Raw genomic sequence first — 16,677 nt, forward strand, 5'->3', positions numbered from 1 at the left:
AAATGAGGCTTCTGAAAAAGTCGTTCATTACAAAGGATGCGACGATAGATACGAGAAATCGGAGTAGAAACGTTGATATAAAAATGAAAGTTGCTCTTGGCTATCATTTCCAGTGAAACTCATAACTGAAATAGCCGAGACGCATGTGGACATCACGAGTCAACTAACCCATGTTTCTTACCTTTGCCATTACTTTTAAAATAAAGCTTTGAAAGACAAATCGTCATAGGTCAGTAGTGACAAGCTACATGAACTTTAGCCTGGAAAAAGGGGTCTGAACATTCATCGATCGACAGATCGCTAGATCACCACCCACTGATACTGGAGAGTTTCGAAATCAACGAACTCCCGAAAGGAGCAGTAAAGACTTAGGAAAACACCCGTGAAAACTGAGACCTTGGAAATTTTATTTTTTATTAAGAAACAAGGAAAATGAAAATGAAAGATGGTTTCTACATGCGCTTAAAAGTTAAAAACTCGACAATAAAGAAAAAAATCATTATCATAACGGTTGTTAGCATTAAATAAGAACGAGCTACGGGTAGGGCTCAAAGACTTATTCACTGATACAGAGGTCTTTGCCACGCTGCTTTAATAAGAATACATCTGCTCATTACGACATAAACACGCTTGCTTTACGTTCTATGTCACGTTAGACGATTGGCCAAATTTCAGTGTACACGCTATTAAATTAGTTTGATTGGTTCTTACCTATGACCTACTTGAGGACAGTGTATGGGTAAACAACATAACCATCAACAAACTTTGCTTCTCTATTATAATTATAAAACAGATTCCATGTTGCCATGTGTCTGTTCAGTCAAACATCACAGAAAATCTCAAAATGTGGTTAATTTAAGACAACATTGAGACACTAGGATACAACTTATGACACTTTTTGTCTTTGCCACATTTAGCCCTACGTCTTCCGCTTTGACAAAGGGTTGACGCTCGAAACGTCACCTTTGAAACTCTTTACGGTGGCCAGTTCACATTATAAACTCAGTTGATAAAACCAAAATTGTCTTGTTATACTCCCCCACCGACGCAACACCACAGTTTCGTTAGAAACTTACCCCCTTTATTTATTTGGTACTAAATAAGTCTTAGGAGAGATCAACACGGACGTAATCACAAAATATACGCTTCATCAGTGGCCTCAACGTAATTGAGAGGAATCTTTTTCAGGATTGCATGGTTAAAATAATTCGATCTGTAAGCTTCTCGGAGAAGCCAAGATCTAAGATGGCCTCAGAGATCTGATGTGTCAAGTTCACAAGAATTCGCCTTTTCATCTTTCTTTCTTTTCTTCCACTTCTTCATCTTCGTCAACTTCGTCTTTACCCAAACCCTCGTCTTCATAATTTTGGTCTGAGTCTGGCTCTTGAAGAAACGAGTTGTAGAGGCATACTGCCAACAATTTAAGCACTGGTGTGATCATCAGACCAAAGAGGATTCCCGCAATGAAAATCATGGCAGCTGCATTTTTCCTCAGCATTATAATGTGCTGGTGATGAAATAAAAAATATATTAAACATCTGATTTGCATGAAAATTACAGGATGATGTGTATAATTCCAATGATAATAATTCTAATAAATTTTTTATTCCTCAAAGGCAATGACTCTGAACTTACATTTGCAGATATTTTCTTAAATTTTTTCTTTTTTCAATGATAAATCCAGACGTCTGAGTGTCTAGCTGAGATCACTAAGTCCTTTCAAGGTTTGTTATTCCCTTTTACTCCCAGGATCTCAATAGGTAGGAGAATTTGGTATTGGATCGACCTAGAATCCCCTGGCTTTCATTTTTCTTTATTCTCATTACTTGTCTGCTTGATATTAGATTGATATTGTAAGGAGAAATTCTGTCTTGGTTACTCACTCATGGGAGTTGAAGGGTTATCAGTGGTAGTGAATGATGTACCAGTTGACAACCTGGAAGAAATCATCACCAGAGAAAAGTGATGACTGACAATTAGATCACTTGATCAACAATGGGTGATGGCTTGACTCTGATGATGATAATCATTCCTCAGCATTTCAAAACATCATTCACTACTACCAAAAAAAGGACAAGTTCCTTTAAAAGCCAACCCTTATCTGGATGATCAGACCACATGATTACCAGTTACTACTTATCTTTATTAGCTTAATCAAGTTTCTTTAAGGCCAACCCTTATCTGGATGATCAGACCACATGATTATCAGTTACTCCTTATCTTCACTAGCTATATTCTGCTTTAAATCTTCAACCAATCACTCTTAAAAAACGAGTCTTATTGTTTCATTTTCAATATTTTTTTAGCTTTTTAGCTTCCTCATTGAGATCAAATTGCTTGTGATTCATTACATAAATTTCCTTAAAAGAGTTTTATTTCATCTTGAATTCAAGTGTAGCTGATGTGAACTGGTACGCTTTGGAGTAAAAAAAAAAATGCTGAATAAAAGAAATAATTAAGAATAAAGAAGTAAAGATGTTGACAATATTGTAAACTTACCCTTACATCATCCATGATTTCTTCAAGGAAAACATCACTGAATGATAAAAATCAAAATGTTAAAGACAAAAGGTTACTAGTCAAAGGGGTAAATGATGTTAACAATTGTCCTTGAAAGACGTCTTGCTGGTCTTTAGGATCTCCTCTCCTCCTTAACATTGCTATGCTATTGAGGATAATCATTTATTCTTCAAGACTGCAAACATTTTAATTTTGGAAAACACACTTTGCTGGCTCTCACATCTTTGGCTTCATATCTTTTACAGGAGTGGAACCTTGCTGTGCTGCTTTGAAATTACAGATTCTGCCTCCACAAAATTTCAGCTTTATTTCAAGGAAACTTAACACATCAACTGACTTAAGTCCTGACCAGTCTCAATAAAAAAGTCAATCATGTAAAATTGAATAACCTTTCAATTGTTAAATATAAAGGGGTTAGGTTTCTAAAGAAATTAAGGTGCTGTGTTGGTGGGGAGTTGTTAATAAATAACAGACATTGCAAAAAGTTACTAATTAAAGGTTTCAAGCATTAGCTCTTTATCAGAATGAATAGATAGAAATAATTAGTAGACAAGAGTAAAATGTTCTTACAATTTTCCTACTGGAGGTGGTACTGGTGTAACTGCTGCCAGCTGATAACCTTCTTCAATAAACCTCACAAAAGACTCTGCATCAAGATTCTCTGATGAGTAATGATATTGTTTGCCCTGTTTAAGGCTGAGAAAATTTAAAGCATGGTAAGAGATGTTAACATTTTAAAGTTACAGCTGCTGTAAAATTCTCCACAAGTGTGAATACATAGTTTAAATTGCATTTCCGGGTCCAGTTGTTAAAAGTGTGGATACTGTAACACTTAATCCAACGGATAACTCACTATTAAGCAGAGAAGAGTTAACAAAAATTTGTTATGCTCTATCTGGTGGATAGTGCTATCTACCCTTCAAATAACCAGTACCATGTCTGAATGATTTCAAGTTGTTTCAATTTCTACTTTCCTCTGTTCCAGATATAATTTTATCATCATCATGAAAAACATCTTTAATTAAGGAAAATTCTCATCATTAAAACTAGTGTAAAACCATTTGAGATTTAAATTCAAATCAACCTTCAGTAAAAACTTCTTTAATTATCGATATCTCATGAATATGAAAAAATTGCAGTGGTTCTTTACTCAAGACAGTTGTACATGACTGTATAGGGGAATCCTTGTTTACATTATTTGCCTCATTAGCATAAGCAATTCAGTTTCTGATGGAGCTAAAAATATATCAGTTCTGAATATCAAAAGGTCAAAGTACAATTAACTCGGAAAATGAATACGAGCCTGATGCATTGAATACTTTTTGTGCAACATGGGTTTAAAAACTCAAAATTTTATATAGAATGTATGAGCTCATTAGCGCTTTTGCCACCCAGAAATTTTGCAGTTTTTGATGGACCATTTCTCCTTGAATATTACACCCAAAGAGCTTAAAATTTCACCATGTACCAAGGTTTTTTAGCTCTTTAGCTGCCTGAAGTCAATTTGTATCTAACATGCTTCCTTCTTTACGCAAAGCCGTATGCAAATGAGCAAAAATGTAAAGAATGACGTCAGCATGAACCCGCCTATAGCTGTGCATTGTGATTGCATGAATGCTAATCTATTTACTGGTGTGTTTTATGTTTAAAAAGCCAAGCCCTTTTGTAAATAAAAAAAAACAAAAAACAAAAGAATACAAGAATCACTGTTTATCATAACTGTTTTCAAAACTCATTTGAAAGAACTTACAGAATAACAGTTGGCCATTTGTGAACATCAAATCGTCTAATTGTCACTGAAAATTTAAAAAATGTTTAAGGTTGGACATGAGCTGTGTCCAATGATGCAAAGGTAAATAATTCACTGAGCAATTGTGGATTCCAATCTGTCAAAAAACAGAGTTAATGGTTGCTAATAATAATGGTTGATAATAATGGTTGCTATCTAGCCTAATGGCTAAATAAAAAAGTACTGATACAGGGATACTCCAACTGGATGGGTTATTCAAATGACTGACTGTTTCCTTAATTGACTATCTGTCTCAATGACTTGCTGACTAACAGGTTGCCTAAACAGTTGATTTTCTAACAGCTGGCTGACTGACTAACAGATTGCCTGGTTAGGTGACTGACTGACTGGCTTTCAGACTGACTGGCTTTTAGATTAGACTGACTAATTACCTAACAGATTGCCTGGTTAGGTGACTGACTGACTGGCTTTCAGACTGACTGGCTTTTAGATTAGACTGGCTTTTAGATTAGACTGACTAATTACCTAACAAACCTACCTATGATGGCCATTAACATCATGCAAAGTTCATAAAGTAATTATTACCACTTGTAAATTAGAAATGGTGATCCATGCATGAGATGTCAACTTACATTTACTCCTGGGTGGTAGCACTCTAGCAAAATTCAACTTGTGGCCCAACCTGAAAAGAGCAGTAGAAAATGGCTATATATATATATTGTGGCAGGAAAAAGACAAGTAAACTACAAGTTCATCCCTACAAGCCTGTTTCGTGGTCGCCCACTCATCAGGGGATTTAATGAGAATAAACTTTACAATTGCTTATATACAATATAATTTGCATGATCTAACTAGTCTAATTTATGCAGCGCGAAATTGACAGTTTAGTTGTTGCTTAGGAGGGCTTTGCTTCTGTGGCGGCATGAAGATGTTTTGTTTTGAAGTCATACAGAAACCACACCGCATCATTCTGCCACGCTAAACACAGAAACTCTACCGAACTCAACAAGCACATCTGGACCCTCAAAGACAACAACATCGATCACTTTACTTCCTGGCGCATTCTCTCATCGCACTCACCGTATAACAGCTCAACTAAAAGATGTAACCTCTGCCTCTAAGAAAAATTCCTAATCATCTGCCGGCCCGAACTATCAACACTAAACAAACGTAATGAACTCGTGTCTTCATGCCGCCACAGAAGCAAAGCCCTCCTAAGCAACAACTAAACTGTCAATTTCGTGCTGCATAAATTAGACTAGTTAGATCATGCAAATTATATTGTATATAAGCAATGGTAAAGTTTATTCTCATTAAATCCCCTGATGAGTGGGTGACCACGAAACAGGCTTGTAGGGATGAACTTGTAGTTTACTTGTCTTTTTCCTCCCACAATATATACTTCGCTCTACTTCTATGTATTGAGCACTGTTCTATGAAAATGAAGTCATATATATAACTAACTGCAGACAGTACTGTTTCGGCCTTCTGGGCCTCATCAGTGCAGTGCTAATGCTAGGATGGGGGAGAACCGAGACGGTCACCCCAAACGACCCAACCTTTGTGGTATCGTCTAAGCCATGCCAGAGTGCTCAAACTAGAGTAAACCAGCGAGCATGCGCAATTGCAACGGCAATGACTCATCCTAGATAGAGTGCTCAATTTGGACATGAAAGCAAAGCTTTGTATGCCAAAGAGCTATATATATATATATATATATATATATATCACAACTTTTTGGAAAGACACCCAGCTACATGATTGACAGATTAAACAGATTATAAACGCATTGATGCATTGGAGTGATGGTTGGTTTGCAGATTGGACCCTGAAAAAATGGGCAAAAGAAAAATTGAAAAAAATAAATAAATAAATAAAATTGGGGAAAGGATTTCAGGCCATGGACTGGGCTACCATTTATAGAAAGTAATACTCCTTGCAAATTCATTTGAGAACAAAATCATCTACGGTAATTATGGCCCCAATAGGCCCATAAAAGTTAACAGAAAGATCTTGAAGCCCAAATAAACTCTAAGAGGGCTACAGGGTTATCGGCGAAAGCCTCATTCCTTCATAACATCTAGAGGACATACTGTTCTTGACTTTTCTCTATTGCCTCATCTGCTTTCTTGCATTCTGCACACTCTGGATCACGTTCAGTGAAAGAACTGCACAAAACGGATTTAAAGATGAAAAGGACAAAATAATTCAGTCTTTTTAAAACTATTATCGAAAGCCATTGCAAAAAAAAAGCAAATCCTCATGAACAGACAAAGAGAAAATAAAAACTTACAACACTATCAACCAGTCTCCAGTCGTTGATCCCGTTGAGGCTTGAGTCAAGTGCTCAAAAGAATTATCATCGAGGATTTTAACAGTGCTATCACTCCAGGAAACTTGACAAATTACAAGCTGAAGTAATGTACAAAGTCTGATGAAGCACACAACGTCCGCCATGTTCAAAAAAGTGTAACGGGATTTGACCGGGTGTGCTGGAGAGAGTATTTCCATATAAGGATATCATGACCATACATAAAATACTGCTTTAAAATGGCGGCCAAAGTGTTTGAACAGAGTGAGACTGTATGAATGGGAAACCCTCTACAAACTGGTGGAATATATATGTTTAAGATGCCACTTATTATCATGTGTGGGTTTCCTTGTTCTGGGAAGTCAAAAAGAGCGCACGAATTGAAGAATTACTTGGAAAACAGGGGGAAAACTGTTCATTTAGCGGGCGACGATAATAACTCGTTGGACAGAAATGGAGTGTATTCTGGTATAAAGTTCAATTTATACAGTACTTAAAAGCTTAATTAAATATCAAATCGCGGTGTAGATGAAGATAAAAATCCAAAAATTAAGTCGTTACACAATCTGCAAATTAATTTCCTTTCAATTGGTTTTTCAATGTCAACTTGTGTTTCAGCCTCAGTTAATGAGAAGGAAGCAAGAGGCCTTTTAAAGTCAGCAGTGGAGAGGTAGCCATATATATATAATAGTAACATATTTTACTTGGCTGATAATAAGTAAGTTATTTTTAGGAACGTACATGTACCGTAATGATTCGATTTAGCGCCCTCTTTCCAGTAAGGGGTGTTACGAAAACTAGGACCCTCGAAAACTAATTAAGACCTAAGACCTGTCTTAATTTTTGAGATTACGAAAACTAAGATCCTCCAAAATCAAATCCGTCAAAATATAAAGTTAAATTGTAACCAAAACAGGTCTAATCCAAAGCTGTGCTCTAAGGAAAATTGAATGGAGCTCAGTACTCTTAAACTGTGAAGTCCAGGGTGCCCAGCATGGGCTTTTTACGAAAAAACTTAAATTCCTGAGGTTGCCCAAGAGTAAAAGTAAGGCTCCAGGGGCTACCGGGCACTGCTAGACCACAGTCTTGTAATCTGTCAAATTATTTCCTTTCCAATCCTTTCCACTGTGTTTTAGGTCAAATTAAATGGTAAATTTAGGGGTCTTAGTTTTTGTAATTTTGAAAACTAAGACCCCTCTTAGTTTTTGTAATTACAAAAACTAAAACCCCCACCAAACCATTCAGTAAAATTTCTACAAAGTCAAATTACAACTGTTCAAAGACTATAATCTGTAAAACAACCAAAAACTACTATCATCCGCATGTTAGACAATCCGCTACTTCTAACAATTTGCAGACATATATTATCAGCATTGTGGCTTTATAAAGAAGATGAAAGCCATACACTACCTACATATAATTGTACACTGAAAATGTGCCTTACCCCAATTGGTCTTTAATTTTGTTGTTTATCCTTTAAATTATACAATTTGCTTTCTATTGGAGATGGATGTTTTACTCTCAGACTGTGTCTCTATGATCAAGATTGGGTTACTGAATAATGTGTGCACACATGCCAGGTTTTGGTGCGGAAACTCAGATCTTGAGTTGTTCGCAGGCCTGATCATCAAGTATAATAGTAGTTTTTGGTTGTTTTACAGATTATAGTCTTTGAATGGTCATAATTTTACTTTGTAGAAATTTTACAGAATGGTTCGGTGGGGGTCTTAGTTTTCGAAATTAAGAATACTAAGACCCCTAAATTTACCGTTAAATTTGACTTAAAACACAATTTGGAATGGATCAGACAGGAGATAATTTGACAGATTAGATTTATTTTGGTTACAATTTGACTTTATATTTTGATGGATTCGATTTTAGGGGTCTTAGTTTTGGTAATCTCGAAGACTAATATGGGTCTTAGGTCTTAGGTCTTAGTTTTTGTAACACCCTTCCAATAAGTGCTCCCTCTTTAGCTCTAAAAGGGGCCCCCTCAATTTTTTTTGTCATTAATTGCCCCTAGTGAGTAAGCACCCTTGTACCAATTAGAACCCCTATTCCAATAAATGCACCTCTTCTGTTTCAGTAATAGCACTGTTAGAGTACTTGTACACTGAGATCAACCATGGTCCATCTTTCTTTAATTGCTTACTTAAAGCCTCATGGTTTAAAAGTATATCACCATGAGTGCACAGTTCCTTCAAGCGAAAACTCACATCTCAAAATGTTCGATGACTGCTTGGCTTGTTATTCTAGCCAAATTGAATCATTGTTGTACTTTGAATTAGAGGTACCAGCGAGAGTTCTGTAAGTGGAAGTGCTCTATCCATTGAGCTAACCGCCTCCCGGTTAGCTCAATTAATGGATAGAATGCTGGACTGTTGTGCAGGAGGTCGAGGGTTTGAGCCCTGGCCGGACCAACACTCAGGGTCTTAAAATAATTGCGAAGAATTTGCTACCTTTCTATAACATCAAGAAATGGTTAGATATTCTAGTCTTCTCAGATAGGGACGAATAAATGGAGGTCCCATCTCCTGCAGGGTTGGGGTAGCAGGCGTTAATATCCCACGCACGAGATTACTGTGTGGTGGATGTCCTCCCTTGGGGTGGGATGGGTGGGTTTACTGGGCCCACTGTAATTGGAGCAAGCTGTTGCGGTGTCCCTGCCGGTCGGTGAAGCTAATAAAATAAAATGTATAATGATCTAAAACAATGGTAACAGCTGCTACAACCTATTTTTCCTGAAAGTAACTTGATACAGTTCTTGGCTCTGATTCGGGTATGTGTTTGTTTTTTCTCACAAGGCTCATTTCAAGAGATGACATTGTTATATTGGACTCCCTAAACTACATAAAAGGTTATTGAAAATAGTTGTTCTGAATGAAACTTCAATTGATATTTCATATTTGATAAATTTACCCAAACTCTAGTATAGTTATAAGGAAACTGTTACTTCTAAGATTGTAGCTTGGATGTAAATCAAAAAATAATCCTGAGAAAATCATGAAAAATCATGCTAAGAATTGACTGCAGAGGCATACATGTAGGCTTAGAAAGGGACATTTGTCCAGTTTTTTTTTTTTTTACTTGAGGCATAGTGTCTTTTTTTGTTTTGTCTTTTTTTTATTTATTTTTTTAATAGATTCAAGGACTCTTACTGATTATTCACAGGGTTTTTTATTTTTCCTTTATTTTAGATTTATTACCACTTAGTCCAGTCATAAAACTGTGATTAATGAATTAATATTTAATACATTAATCAATAAAAAGTAGATCTGGACATAACTATCCCGGATCTAGACATTAATCTATCCCAGTGAAATGACCATGTTTCTGCTTTTGGTTATTTTAAGGTTATAGGTATGAGTTGTACTGTGTTGCAAAGGCCCACAAAACCACACACTGCATAGTAAGTACAGGTGATTCCTCCTTGCTTGAAAATAAAATACAATTATAATCATACTCATTTGTCACATGAGTCTTGATTTAATATTTTTAAATTCAGTTAATGCACAAGGCATTGTGACAAAACAGTGGGGAATAAATATTCCCAACTGATTAGGTTTTTGCAACTACTCTTAGAACTCTGAGATACTAATCAGATATTTTTATTAAATTTAATTTCAAGGTGCACTGTGACACCTCTAAGGAAATCTGCTCAGGTTGGAATAAAACAAGAGAAAAAAGATATAATGATGAAATGTGAGTACTTCTGGCTCACTTAACTGATGAAACAAATACTGAATATTTTTTTATTTATTCACATTGTAGTAGATTGCACAGATGTATGTTGTTTGCATATATCACACAGCTGTTTTTCATGTGGGTTATATTGTGTTGTGACTGAACAGAATCTCAGGACAATGTTCAGTTACCAAAATGGTACAATTTTGCTCTGCTTTTGGCAAGAATTGATGTAACATATGTATGCTTCAGTTTTTTTGTGAATCTCTAATTGTGATTTATGACTTGCAAATCAAAATGTTTGGCATTCTACTCTCTACAAAGTGGTAAAATACACTTGTATTGCCAATGTAACTCAGTGAGACCACTCAAAAATGCAGTTTGTTGTTTAAGATTGCACAACTTTAAAATGGCAATGATTGCCTTTAACTTTTCCTCATCAATACTTCCTCACAATCCAAGTTTGAGTATTTGTGCTGCATCTTGTTTGAATCAGATTAGATGCTTTAATAATGAGGTTTGAGCCACCTGAGTCCAGGAACAGATGGGACTCTCCATTATTTGTCATCCAGGTATGTATGTAGTACATGCAAAGAACCAGGTTTTTCTCCCCCTTTCCCCCTCCCCCCTCCCCCTTCCCCCTTTCCTCTTCCCCCTTCCCCCTTTCCTCTTCCCCCTTCCCCCTCAATTTGTCACTTGTCCCAAATCTTCCACCTGTCCAATATGGCAACCGAATATTTGCTGCCCCGCATTGTACACTTGAAACACAAACAATAGCCTGCAAGCAGGCTGTTGTGGTTCTTTTTGTTTCTATGCTGAGCAGAGGCCAAAAGAAATGATATTTGCCTCTTTTTTCCTGGAAAATGCAAAATAGTATCTGTTATGCAAGTTAAGAATTTGCATAAAACTAACTTACACAAGGAATAGGTTTCCTTAGTTTTTTAAAATTTTCTTCTTCAGTTCTTTATTTGTTTATTTGGTTATTTGTTAATGTAATTTTCAGGGCAGGAATTGCAGAGGAACCTTCTATGAAATAATTATACCCTTTCTTCTTATGGTTGTTATAACTTTTCTATTTTAAATTAGTTGCCTATTTACTTCAGGTTGATGACGACCTTCCATTTGACTCTATATATGATGCATTAGTCAACAGAGTACCACCGCCGCCAAACCAGGCAACACAACCGGTAAGGAATTAGGAATTTGAATTGACCTAAACCATCAGAATCACTGAATTTTGATTGGCACTTAAGACTGTTCACCCCTCCCTCGCTAGCCTGCATAGCAGGTGAATTTTTTGGAAAGTGAGTGGTAATCATTCCAATTGAGTGCTGAAACCAGCCATGCTGGATCGGTAAGGGTGAAGAAATCTTTAAGCAGGCAAAACAAGTACACTAGGGGGGTAGTAGAGAGAATGACAAGCTAGTAAATGGGGTCGGGTTGGGGATTGGGAAAGAAAATTTTGTTTCTTCCCAAGCCCTTCCCCATCTCTGGCTAATCCATTTCATGCGTTGCTTGGTGACAATCGCATATGGCTTGGTAACAATCGCATATGGTAACAATCGCATATGTGCTTGGTAACAATCGCATATGGCTGATATGGTAGCCACAATACTTTTTCAGAGTGTTTAGCATTTACAGCTGTTCTTTCAATGCCTTTCTTCGTCAGTAACATTCAATTGAGCATTTTTCGATCCGTGACGTTTGCCTCAGTCTGTGGCTTGACTAGTTTAGCATTTAAATACAGTTTATCGTGTTTTGGTGCTTGCGCAAATTTCACTTTTAATTACAAGCTTTAAGAAGTTTTGATTCTTACCTATTAACGAGCTCAATTTGTTTTGTTTTCAAGCAACCTTTGTCAGCGACAAACTTCCTGTACGAACTTGACAAAATAACGCAAGAAATAGTTACTGTAAGTAACATATTGTGCGCTCTTTATCTCATTATTACATTGGCTTTGTTAGTGTTGACTGTTGTTGTTAAAATCGTTAAAGAGATGCATGATAACTTCATTTATTAGTAAATAATGGTATCGTTCATCGAAACAAAGGAGAAAAAAAGCTAGATGGTATTCGTTGGTAGTTTCTTGTTATCAGAATGACAGTTTTTAAAAGGCCTCGGCAATTCTTCAAAATGACAGAATACATTTTTATTTGTAACTTTTGTTTCACAATCCTGATTTTCTTTCAGGCCTTGATAAATTCCCAACGGACGTTTGTACCTGGCGATCACGTCACGGTCCCGGGAACATCAGAGAAAATATCCTTTTATAAAACAAACCAAATTTATTTCCGCATAAGAAAAAGGAAAGTAGGCAGTTTTGAGGTACTCTGGTTCCCTCACGTAAAGAGCACTTACAGTTTGCGTGTGAAAAGTCCATTCATATCAGAAGTGACCGCTTAGTGATCACGAGTCAAGTGATAACAATATAGTTTTCTCATTTTCAAATGATGTGTATATTTCCTTGACAGTTTTGTCTCCACGTTATTCTGAATAGGACTGCCAACATGGCAGAATTAAGAAAAATACGTCGACAGTTTATTACTTATACGAAAATGCATCCTGTCGAAGATACGAAGAAAATTGCCAATATGTTTGTACAGTATCTTAATAGTAGCTTACAATAAAATGTCTTCTTTTCTACCAGCCCGATATTCTTCTTGTTATTGTCCCTCTTTTGATCGTAGACTTTTACAAATCGTAGGCTAGCTGCTTTACTGATTTTGGCAGGCACTAGTGGAAAAGAAAGAATCGGAGTTTCCTGAATTCAAGCAAGATTTACGGAGCAGTATAGAGCTTTTTATTTGTCATCATTGTAAGGGGGCACCAAAGATATTCAACAACACGTCCATCAGCCCAGAAGTGTCGTAAGCACATGCATTTCAAAAACAGGTTTTGTTTGCCTTGATCGATTGTATTGTAGTTTTTGTATTCAAGGATGCTTAATATTTTGCATTTCGTTTACAATAGAGTAAAAACATCGGATCACTCCCATTCGTGTCGGAGAGGCAATAAAGTGAAAAGGCAGAGAAAAAAAAAACTCTTTTTCTTTGTTGTTTTATGTACGTAAGGTCGTGCTTTGAATAATTTTAGTACGCGTACGTCAAATTCAAAACTTCGATCTGTATTCTTTTGACCGAGTTGCCAGTAAATATTTACAGTTGGTCTGAGTTCATAAAATCGGTCCAAGAATGTTAAGAGGAAGTCACCAAGCTATACAAACAAGGAAAATAAACCGTCGTGGTTTTGGCCGAAACAGAATTAGACTAATTAAGTTACATTTTATATCTTAGTTCAAGACTGATAGTTGAGACTTTCGAACTGGCACTTTGGGGACGAGACATTTATCGATAAATCTCAGAAAGGAAGATAAATTGGATGCATAGTTAAAATGAACAAACAGAGCATCAAATTAGGCCATGGATATTTGACAACTAACATGAAAAAACGGCGAAATTTAACACAAAGGGCTGAAACTAGCATATTCTTCCTATTCGAAGCAAAGCCATTGTAATTTCGGATGATATTGAGTGAAGAGACAAAGCCATCGCTTCAAATCAGTTTGGCATGAAATTAACTTGGGTTCTCGTTGTTTTGGCGCTCGTATCTTTGCTTGATCCACATGGCTCCGAAGCTAGACGAGCTAAAAAGGGAGGAGCGTTTATGATAAAACAAATCTCTAATAAGCTGAAAACAGTTTGCCCCAACCAGAAGAAGAATTTCAAACAAGTTTTGTCGATTGTAAGTTCCGTCGACTTAACTCTTCGCTTCACCCATAGCAGAATTGGCGCACTTGAAGTGGCAACAAAACAACTGGGAAAAGGTAGGATAATTTTTGGAAAACTTATCGAAAGAAATGTATCTTTAAATTTGAACGTCTTCTGAGGAAATAGTGGTGCCATGTGATTGGAGGTTCTGCTTCGAGTGATCATCACCTAATGTTCTGAATTTTGAAATCTTTCAATTTTTATCAGCGAACACAAAGATATTACGGCGCTTGGACAGATTAGACCGTAAACTGACTACCATTACAAAGATGATGCGAAAGGCCATGAGGGAAGGTGAGTCAGTTTCTGCCTCTATGCAAAAATTTATTTAAGAGCATGATTCACACTCTAGCGGCCTGTGAAATATTCATTTTAATGGTGTAAGATCTAGATCGTGCAAGGAGTCGTCAGAGAACTTCCTTCAGTGGCGGGAATTCCATCGTTTTACGCTCTTCATTCCCGTTACAAACTAATATTGTGAAACAGCTTCTCAGAGAGAGAATTAAAAAAAATATTTGTTTCTCTTCCTCTTTTGATAGCAATGAATTAGCTTCGAGAAACAGCGAAAGACAGAAATCAGTTGATCATTCTATATTGAAGAAGTGAAGAAAGAGAGATAAACAACGATATAACACAAATTTAGTGTCAATCGTCGTAAGTTTAAGAAACACGGTTGGGTCGATTTTTAGAGACCTTGCGTTGATGTTTGAAGTTATTATTATATATATTTTTTTTAACTTTAGACAAGCCAAGATCAGTCACGATCTGCGAACACAAGAAAACCACCGTAACTTGCAAGAAAGGGAAAACGATGAATATCGTGCATGCGAATTATGGTCGGCTCAACAAAAATACGTGCGGGAAGTCTTCAGTGACCAATTGTCGTGCTGCCACGTCACTTGGCATTGTGCAGAAAACGTGCAAAGGGAAAGTTAGTTGTGCACTGCATGCTAGTAACAGCGTGTTTGGTGATCCATGCAGAGGAGTCAAAAAATATCTTATTGTGAAGTACAAGTGTGAATGAGCAGTAGGTCAGTTAGTACGCGAAATATTTCCCGAAATTGTTATTTCTTCGATTAAATTCATTCAGAAAACTTGATTAGGTTGAGGTGGCTGGTACCAGTTTTCATCTTTTTGATGGTTTGTAACTTTGAAAGAATACAACAAAAAGACTGACCAAGGCCAGTTGAACACTTTTACGGGGTTAAATTATATAATCATTGGTTCTCCAAAGATAGGTGTCATTTCGTTATTGGCAGTTTCCATGGCAACGCTTTCATTGGCTTATTCAGACGCATTTTTTAGCTTGTGTCTTAAATAATTCGAAAAGTAACCCGGTGACCCCCGTGTTTTTTTTTTCAGTGATTGCTTTTGGCACTTGAAAAAGGAAAATGCACAGATTTTTAAAAAATTCTACGGAGCGGAATTTCAGAAAATCTAGAAAAAAGGCAATTTTCACACATCGCAAATTTCCTTCTGTAAAATTTTCTATTTTTTTTTTCTGATGATTCCTTTCGACGTTATTATCATATTGAAACAATAAAAAGAAGGGGTCACCGGACTTGGTTTCATGCAATAGCTTTCGTGAGTTTAGCAATTTCCACGTGCGTTCTCGCCCATTTAAAAATCTGTATTCTATAAGATCGACATTTGCTTATGATCTGTTATAGCGACCGCTGACAATTGCGTGTGCTCGCCCGAGCGTCTACGATCTGGCCCCGGTTGATCGAAGGATGGATAACGCTTTACAATGGATAAATCTCTATCCGGTGGATAGCGCAGTACGTTTTGGTAACACTTGTCCGCTAGGTAGTGATTTATCCGTTGGATAGTGTTATCCACTTTTTGAACAACCGGGCCCTGATGTTTACAGCCGTAAATTCGCGTTTACTGCTAAGAAAATCATTAACAGCTGGCAAAGACAGCCTCCCGGGCTCATCTTAAAAATCCTACACGCGACTTCTGGCTAAATCATATTATTTTCCTTGAAGTTTCAAAGTCTTCTTTCACTTCAGGTAGATTATCCTTCACTTAAGTTCTTCTTTTTTCGCCGTCGCAAGATTTCAAATCGGTTGAATATTTCTTTTAGATATGAAGCGAAGCAACCTTTGCTTCTCCGAAAATTGTCTTCTTTATCTTAGTTTCAATCTCCTACATTCTCAGTGGCCGCTCAAGACCTCAAATGCACGCTCTGAGGTAATCTTCTCACAAAAGTATAAAAAAATCCACGCGCCGCCATCTTTGTTTTGAATTTTCATCTTTTGATCTCGCGCTTCTTTCGCACGTTTCTCTCGCGCGTCACGCAAGGGTGACCTGTTCCCAGCGCGAGGAAACCGGTACCAACCACCAAAGGAAGATCAATGTGCAAAACATGTCATCAATCGTGGCGTGATAGCGTGACTTCAATGTAGTGTGACTTTGATTCCAAGGCATCATGGACCGGTTTGGCGTTGGTGTCACGCACAAGCAATAGCCTCCGGTATCAGTGAACCTTTTTAATCTGAACTAAATTTTGTTCCTGTTCTTTTATTTTGCAGGTTCACCAGGCTTTCTCAGCCTTGCAGTTTACGCAGGGGAAACTGAATGTGTTGTAATTATACCTTGCTTGATGCTGAGATAAATAAAACGAATTTTATCCGAAATAA

The 16,677-nt window shown here is 36.9% G+C and overlaps 3 protein-coding genes across 4 annotated transcripts; 2 read left to right on the plus strand and 1 right to left on the minus strand.

Annotated features, from left to right (window-relative positions):
• Positions 1–387: 387 nt before the first annotated feature.
• On the minus strand, positions 388–6,749 carry LOC111340257 (thioredoxin domain-containing protein). The gene is made up of 7 exons (XM_088730556.1): positions 6,564–6,749; positions 6,364–6,438; positions 4,903–4,952; positions 4,271–4,316; positions 3,091–3,216; positions 2,500–2,536; positions 388–1,507 (listed from the first exon to the last, which is right to left on the minus strand). Exons 1-7 carry the CDS (start codon positions 6,725–6,727, stop codon positions 1,292–1,294), a joined length of 714 nt encoding a protein of 237 aa, XP_088586682.1. The 5' UTR covers positions 6,728–6,749; the 3' UTR covers positions 388–1,291.
• A 41-nt stretch (positions 6,750–6,790) lies between these two features.
• LOC111340255 (protein KTI12 homolog) lies at positions 6,791–12,911 on the plus strand. 2 transcript variants are annotated; one of them, XM_022947078.2, is made up of 10 exons: positions 6,793–7,049; positions 7,200–7,251; positions 9,386–9,438; positions 9,935–9,990; positions 10,210–10,283; positions 10,762–10,837; positions 11,369–11,452; positions 12,115–12,177; positions 12,456–12,524; positions 12,749–12,911. In XM_022947078.2, the coding sequence occupies exons 1-10, from the start codon at positions 6,860–6,862 to the stop codon at positions 12,890–12,892; spliced, it is 861 nt and encodes a 286-aa protein (XP_022802813.2). In that variant the 5' UTR covers positions 6,793–6,859; the 3' UTR covers positions 12,893–12,911. The 2 variants fall into 2 exon arrangements, with proteins under 2 accessions (XP_088586674.1, XP_022802813.2); XM_088730548.1 differs by lacking the exon at positions 12,115–12,177 and having other exon boundaries at positions 6,791–7,049.
• A 141-nt stretch (positions 12,912–13,052) lies between these two features.
• Positions 13,053–16,677, plus strand: LOC111340258 (uncharacterized). The gene is made up of 4 exons (XM_022947081.2): positions 13,053–14,088; positions 14,240–14,326; positions 14,776–15,063; positions 16,570–16,677. Exons 1-3 carry the CDS (start codon positions 13,833–13,835, stop codon positions 15,054–15,056), a joined length of 624 nt encoding a protein of 207 aa, XP_022802816.2. The 5' UTR covers positions 13,053–13,832; the 3' UTR covers positions 15,057–15,063; positions 16,570–16,677.

This window comes from Stylophora pistillata, chromosome 1 (genome assembly GCF_964205215.1).
Source record: "Stylophora pistillata chromosome 1, jaStyPist1.2, whole genome shotgun sequence".
Lineage (NCBI taxonomy): Eukaryota > Metazoa > Cnidaria > Anthozoa > Scleractinia > Pocilloporidae > Stylophora > Stylophora pistillata.

Coding starts and splice junctions, on each gene's coding strand:
- LOC111340257 (XM_088730556.1), bottom strand. CDS start 6,727: ATGGCGGACGTTGTGTGCTTCATCAGACTTTGTACATTACTTCAGCTT. Junction 6,439..6,563: donor GGAGACTGGTTGATAGTGTT/GTAAGTTTTTAT, acceptor CGTTTTGTGCAG/TTCTTTCACTGAACGTGATC. Junction 3,217..4,270: donor AAATGGCCAACTGTTATTCT/GTAAGTTCTTTC, acceptor AAATTTTCTCAG/CCTTAAACAGGGCAAACAAT.
- LOC111340255 (XM_022947078.2), top strand. CDS start 6,860: ATGGGAAACCCTCTACAAACTGGTGGAATATATATGTTTAAGATGCCA. Junction 9,439..9,934: donor CTCCCTAAACTACATAAAAG/GTTATTGAAAAT, acceptor GGTTATTTTAAG/GTTATAGGTATGAGTTGTAC. Junction 12,178..12,455: donor TAACGCAAGAAATAGTTACT/GTAAGTAACATA, acceptor ATTTTCTTTCAG/GCCTTGATAAATTCCCAACG.
- LOC111340258 (XM_022947081.2), top strand. CDS start 13,833: ATGAAATTAACTTGGGTTCTCGTTGTTTTGGCGCTCGTATCTTTGCTT. Junction 14,089..14,239: donor AACAAAACAACTGGGAAAAG/GTAGGATAATTT, acceptor AATTTTTATCAG/CGAACACAAAGATATTACGG. Junction 14,327..14,775: donor GCGAAAGGCCATGAGGGAAG/GTGAGTCAGTTT, acceptor TTTTAACTTTAG/ACAAGCCAAGATCAGTCACG.